We start from the raw sequence: 6,925 nt of genomic DNA on the forward strand, positions 1-6,925 counted from the left end.
GGGGATGTGTCGGGAGGGAGCAGGTGAGGGGACGTGTTGGGAGGGAGCGGGGATGGATCAGGGAGCAGGTGGCGGGGGGGGGGGTGGGGTGGGGGTGGGGAGCATCCCGGGGCCGGGCCGGGCCGCTAGGCTCAGTCAGAACCTCCTTGCATAGATATTTGTGTCTTTTTATTATTGGTAGTAGTATTTTTTGCCTTTTATTGCTTCTAAAAGTTCTTACTGCGTTTTCTCTCCGATCCGGACTCTGCGTTCGGCCTCCGTCGCCTCTTAGCTTTTGTTTTTTTTTTTTTTTTTTTTTTTTTTTTTTTTTTTTTAAAAAAGGGAAAAAGGGAAAAATGGATTCTAGTTACAAATTGTCTTGGCCTCTCTCTTTCCTTCAATCCACATTCCCTCCCGCCAAAATTAAAATCACAAAACGCTTAGACTAGGGGTTGGGGGTGATGAGGGCTTCCAGGTCCAGGCTCCGTGCCCTGACTTCTGCCCTCTTCAAGAAAGAGGGGGCGCCCGGCAGCTCGGTGTCTGTTCTAGTAATAATAATAATAATAGGGGGAAAACAGTATCCCACAGCTCAGCTGCCCCCTTACCAAAGCCTTTGGGCCTGCAAGGGGAAAGGGGAAGAGAAAACCTAAGTGCAGGGATTGGGACTTGGTGGTGGTGGTGGGGGATCTCCAGGGAGTGCCCAAAGAGGGGTCCCTATAGAAGTACTCCCTGGGAAAGAGGAGGAGGGAACCCCTTGGGGAGAGAGAAGGCAGTCCCCTGGGGGAAGCGAGGCCCCTGGGACGGGCCACCCACAGGTAAGAGGACCGCGCTGCCTAGGAGAGCGGCACGACCGGCAGCCCGCTCCCCGCGCCCCGCGCCGGAGTAGGTGGGGTGCCCCTGCGCTCGAGGGGCCTAGGGGCAGGGGTGCGGGCAAAGGCAAAAGAAAAAGAAAGGGGCGGGCGCGAGGTCTCAGTTATGGAAAAACGCATTGAGCTCCTCGTACACGGGGCCCCGGTCGTGGTGAAGGTGCATATCGTAAGACAAGAGATTCTCCGAGTGGACGCCCCCGCGCACAGCCGACGAGCCGAAGACCAGCCCGTGGCCCGTGGGCCGCGAGCCGGGCAGAGCCGAGTAGTGCATAGAGTAATGGTAGCTCTTCTCGTGGTCGGGCGACGAGTCCTGCTTGAGCGAGAAGTTGCCATTGAGACAGAGCGGGGGGCTGAGCGGGCCCTCGTACTCGGAGCTGTTGTAGTCCGGGCTCGCACCGCCGCCGCCAGCCGCCGCGTACAGCGTCTCGTAGGCGGCGCAGTAGCCGTGGGTCCGCAGGGCGTGCGCCGCGCCGCTGCCCAGGCCGCCCGCCGCCTGGCACTGTGCGCCCGCCAGGCGCGAGCACGGGTACGGGTAGGGGTGCATGGCGAATGGGCCGCCGGAGCCGTGGAAGCGGCCCGTGCCGTCGGCGCCCTGCTCAGTGAGGAAGTTGCGCGAGTTGAGCTGCAGGCAGCCGGCCACCAGGTTGGTGGTGGGCTGCGACAGGCCCTTGCACAGCGTCTGCACGTAGGACACCAGGTCGGGTCGCTTGCCCGAGCGCAGAATCTCAGAGAGCGCCCAGATGTAGTTCTTGGCGAGGCGCAGCGTCTCGATCTTGGACAGCTTCTGCGTCTTGGAGTAGCAGGGCACCACCTTCCTCAGGTTGTCCAGCGCCGCGTTCAGGTCGTGCATGCGGTTGCGCTCCCGAGCGTTCGCCTTCTGCCGCCGCAGCTTGGAGCGCTCCAGGCGCGCCTTGGTCATCTTGCGCTTCTTGGGCCCGCGCTTCTTGGGCCGCTCGCCCTCTGCCTCGTCCAGCCCTTCCTCTTCCTCCTCTTCCTCCTCCTCCTCGGCCCCCAGCTCGCCTTCCTCCTTGACCTCGGCCAGCGCGGCCTCCGGCACCTCGTCAGCACGGAGAGGGACGGGCTTGGCGGCCCGGGCGGGCCCCGGAGCCCCGGGCCCCGGCGGAGGCGGAGGTGGCGGCGGCGCCTCGCCCTTGTCGCTTCTCGGCTCGTCGTCGTCGCCGTCGCCCCAGCTGGCGAACTTGGGCACGTCCGAGAGGAGACCGGGCTCGCTGAACAGGCGGGTCAGCATGGTGCCTGAGGGCGCCCGGCGGGCGGGAAGAGGAGAGAGCACAGAGTTAGGGGAGCGCTGGGGTCATCCCGACCCCCGTAACCCGCCTCCACCCCCGAGTCCGGTGGGGGTTCCCGCCCGGGGGGCCCTGGGTGCCCACCTCCTCCGCTTGCCCCACCCCGAACCAGCCCAGCCCAGCCCCGCCGCCCGCCCGGGGTCTCGGCACAGGCCCTTTCTCCGGCGCTGGGCCCCGGCTCCACCCCTCGCCTGAACGAGGGGCCGCTCCCCGCGCCGGTCCTCTCCGGGTGTGGTCGGGGACAGAACAGGGGCTCTAGGGAGCAGATCTTTCGCCGGGGGAGGCGGCGCGATCGCCAGGAAGCCTCTTCTCTCCCGGCGGTGGAGGAAGGCTGGGCGGCCGCGGTGGGGCAGCTGCCCCGCTCGGCGGCTCCGGCGGCCCGGGCCCCGCCGCCCGGCTCCCCCGCCCTCCCGTGGCTCTCACCCCCACCCTCCCTAATCCAATTTGCAACTTGGCCGCGCGCCGCCCTCGGCTCGGCCCCCACCCCCGCAGCCCCAGTTCCAGAGGCGGGAGGATCGTCTCCTCCAGCCGGGCGTCCCCAGCTCCCGGAGCCGGCTCGGGGCGGCGAGGACTGAGAAAGCCGGGCGTGGGGAGGAGACTGAGAGCAGCGAGCCCCGTCCGTCTCCCCTGCGGTCAGGGACCCCCTTCCCCCCTTTAAACTGCCTCCCTCCCACACGGCTCTTCAGATCTCGTTGTATTTCGGGATTGATGGGAAAAAATCCAAATTTGTTTGTTTGCTTCTCTCTCTCTCTCTCTTTTTTTTTCGGTGGTAGGGAAATGTCGAAGGTTCCTCCGGGACAACCATTGGGGGGGGGTTCCCATCTCAGCCTCTTCACGCCCCCCCATAACCCTGCTTTCCCCCTCCTCCCCAAGCCCATCGCAGGCAGAGACGCCTCCCTCCGCAGCCCACTGAGCTGCGGCCCCTAGGGGAGAGGGAACCCTGGGCGCGTCGGACGCCCACCCCATGAGGGGGCATCGTCCAGGGAAGGGGGGATTTAGGGACCCTCCTGTCGGCCGAAGACGCTGCCCCCCACCCCCCAAGCGGCGGGTCAGATCTAGCTGCCTTTCGGACAACTTACCTCGGAGAGGAGTCAAGGGGAGAGGGGAGGGGAGGGGGGGGAGGGGGGCAAGAGAGAGAGGGGGGAGAAGTGGAATCTTCTCGCCTATTTCATTGTTCCCCCATCTTCAGGGAGCGGGGGCAGCGGCTCCTCAAGGCGGCAGGCGCCGGCGTCTTCAGAGCGCCATGCGAACCGCGGAGCGAGTGTGGCATCTCTACCAGGCGGGGTACCAGCCTCTATGCCAGGCCATATGGGCTTGGCACGTCACGGGCAGCAGCTATCACATGAGAGACGGTGATTGGCATGCGTCTGCATTGGGGGAGAGCCGGCTCCCCCGGGACCCGCCGCCATCTGTCACTCTCTACTCCAAAAAAAAAAAAAAAAAATTAAATAAATAAAGGAAATAAATAAATATCTCTGCCTCCCTCCCCTCCCCGCCCAACGCAGGGAAAGCAGGGATTGAGAGGGAGGTAGGAGGAGTTGCCCCCCTCGGATATAGAGTCCCCCACAAGGGAACAATGGGGTGGCAAGGCTGGAACTTGGGGGGTTTTGATGTCCCCAATTCTGTGCTCCCTCCAGGGCTCTGTTCTGTCCATTTCCTCCCTTGCAGGCCCCCAAAGGTGGGTCAGGGACCAGACCCTCGGCTCTGGAGGAGGGACCTCTATGTTTGCCTCCACTCCATCCCCCCGACCCCCAGGAGGATCCCCTCGGTCACAAAGGGACAGCTGAGGCCCCCTCCCAGGGTGGGCGTGGGGGGCGTTCCTGGCCTAAGCCCCATAGGTAGATGTTGGCACCGTGCCATCCCTCATCCCCGTCTGCCCCTCCCCCACCCACCCTCACGCACACACAACATATGTGGCTGAACGCAATTCAAACCAAGGGAAAGACAGAGGAAAGGAAAGACTTGCCTGGATGTCTGTGCCTTTGCATGGGCGTGTGTGTGTCTGTGGGGACATGTGTATGTATCAGTGGCGTCAGCTGATGGGAAAGATTTCCTTGGGTGTTTAGGGGTATATGTAGGTTGGGATGGGAATGGAAAGGAACCCTTGGGATGAGCCAATGCACCCACCATCTGGGGGTGTGGGAGAGGGGATCAGTCTGGATTCCTAACCCAGAAACTTCTCCCTCCTCTCCCCCCCTTCCCTGCCTAACATTCTTTCCCCCTGCTAGACAAGTGACCATCCCACCAGTGGCTTTGTCTCCTGGCCTCTGACTTGCTTATTTGAGGGAGGAGGGGGCTGAGCTGGGAATTGCCTAAAGTTCCTGGAAGAGGCTCAAGCTTTCTCCTCCCCCTGCAAAAAAATACTGCAAGTACTGAAGCCAACTCCAGCAGTCTTGAGAGTGACCAGGGGGAGGTAGGTCAGACAGGTGTCTTGATAAGGAAGGTAGGAACTTGCTGTTTTATCTAACAGCTCACCTTTCAACCCTCTCCCTGGGCCAGACACAGATGGAAATGGCACGAGTTGAGGGAGGTAGCTTTAGACACCACACACACACACACACACACACACACACACACACACACGTGTTCCTCACTCTGGTGCAGAAAATGGATACACACCCTTACTCCGATAGATTCATGTGTGTAAGCAGGTAATCACAACCAGGTGTAGAGAGACCCTCGTCTACACCTTTATTCAGGCATTCATGTGTTTCAGGCCTACGTTTCCTATCCCTCCCCACCCTCCAGCTTCCATATGCTTAGACAATTTCAATTATACTTTAACCACGTGCACTTTGATGGCAACCACATGCTAAGCACTGGGTGGTGCAAAGACGGGGGTTTCACCCTCAATCTGGACAAGAACAGTTTTCTCCCTCTAGGACCTCCAGAAGGGGTCTCGGGCTGGTAAGACACTGATCTGATGCCTTGTAGAATGAATTAGGTTCTAAACAGAGGTACGCATGATGGCCAAGGAGGCCTTGGAGAAGGGGGGCTGGCACTGTGTAAGCCAGGACCAGGTACTGAAAGGCACCTCAAATCTTCCTCCTACAGAGGCCCATAGTGGGGAACTGACTTGCCCAGGACCACACAGTGGAGAGCAGAACTTGGTCTAGAACCCAGGGACTTGACTCCCAGCTCAGTCCTCCTTCTACAGTCATACAGTCTGCCTCAGGGGTCTCCAAGGATGAGAAACCAATGGTTAAGTTTTCCTCCACTCATACATCCTGGTTCTGGGAAGGTAGGCTCCCACCCATGGTCTGGCAGATGGTCTGGGGCACTCTGGGCATGGCAGAGAGAGGGGCCAAAGGATAGGCCTCAGGTGGGGCAGAGACTCAGGGGTGCTGGCCAGGGCTCTGTCCATGTTTGGGCACAGCCTCAAAGGCTTTCCTGTCCCTTTACAGAGGATGGGGTCTTCAATCCTGACACATGGCCCTTCTTGAGCCCCCCAGTCACATGGTATTTTGATTACATGCACATGCTTTGGGCTCTGATTCCTGGCCACCCTACTTACCAGCTTTAAAGAATGCTGAATGCCTTGAGCAAGTTACATAACAGCTCTCAGTCTTGATTTTCCCATCTGTAAAATGGGGACAATTATCCTACACCTCATAGGGTTGTTGTTAGTACTAAATGGGATAGTACGTGTATTGAGTTTAGCACAGGGCTAGCAATAGAGTGCGCCTTCAATAAATGTCCACTCTCCTTTTTATTAAAGCACTTTGTAAACTGTAACATGCTTTATGCTATTAGTTTCTTGCACATACCCCCAGCACATACACATTCAGAATGCTTTGTCTACATGAGAACTGAGTTTTTATTGAATTAATGGGTGAATGAATGGATGAGTAAGTGAATTAATGCTTCCTTGGGGTCGAAAGATACCCCCTGCCCCCTCCTTTGGACACTGGGGCCTGGGTTAAGCCTCACAGGTCCCTACCAGCTCTGCTTTCTGCTCCTGGCAGGAGGCAGACCTCCTCAGCATAGGGGAGCCCTTCAGAGGCTCTTCCATCCCTGCCCTATCTCCTGTCAGGAGTGACCTCAGCTCCTTTCAGACCCCCGGAGAAAGAGGCCTGAGGGGTCAGGGGGATATACCTTGGGGTATGGAGAACTTCAGCCCTCTCAGTCTGTTTGCTGCCCCTGTCTTTTCTTCCTTCAGAAAAATGGAACAAGTTTTTCTCACTCGACACATTTCAACTTTTTTTTAGAAGATACAATAAAAAAAAAAAAAAAACAGGGGAAAATTGGAACAGAGGGAGGTGTGGGATGGGCCCGCCTTAGACATGGGCTTGAAAGAGGTATAACACACACGTGTCCACATACACATGCACAAGCATGAACATACAGGGACGTCTGTGCTCCTCTCTGTGCATCCAGAGATGCAGAGATGCAGTGATGGAGAGACAGAAAGAGCCAGAAATGGAAGGAAGGAGACGGACACCCAGAGATGCCATCTGTTCCTCCCCCTGGCATTGGGGGAAGGGAGGTGGTGAGGGGCCTGGTCCCCTCTGGGTCTCTGAGAGGGAAAGGGGAAGGCTGGGCACCTCAGCCAGGTCGAGAAGACTCCCATTTCTGCTGCCCACTCCCATCCAGGGAGCTGGGAGCTGAGGGTCTGAGGTTCCCATGGAGACATAGCCCCATCCCAGGGGAGGCCACAGTCTGGGCACCTAAAATGGCTGCCTCAGAGGGGTGGCAGCCATTTTGTGCAGGCGTAGGTCCTGGTGGGGGAGCATTGGGGGTGTAGAGGGGAGAGAGAGGGAAGGGATAGGGCAT

General features: G+C 59.0%; 1 protein-coding gene across 1 annotated transcript; it reads right to left on the reverse strand.

Annotated features, from left to right (window-relative positions):
• Positions 1-303: 303 nt before the first annotated feature.
• On the reverse strand, positions 304-3,426 carry NEUROD2 (neuronal differentiation 2). Its single transcript, XM_007465159.1, has 2 exons — positions 3,232-3,426; positions 304-2,102 (listed from the first exon to the last, which is right to left on the reverse strand). The coding sequence occupies exon 2, from the start codon at positions 2,095-2,097 to the stop codon at positions 949-951; it is 1,149 nt and encodes a 382-aa protein (XP_007465221.1). The 5' UTR covers positions 2,098-2,102; positions 3,232-3,426; the 3' UTR covers positions 304-948.
• Between the last annotated feature and the right edge of the window lie 3,499 nt (positions 3,427-6,925).

Source organism: Lipotes vexillifer, unplaced genomic scaffold (genome assembly GCF_000442215.2).
Source record: "Lipotes vexillifer unplaced genomic scaffold, Lipotes_vexillifer_v1.1 scaffold591, whole genome shotgun sequence".
Lineage (NCBI taxonomy): Eukaryota > Metazoa > Chordata > Mammalia > Artiodactyla > Lipotidae > Lipotes > Lipotes vexillifer.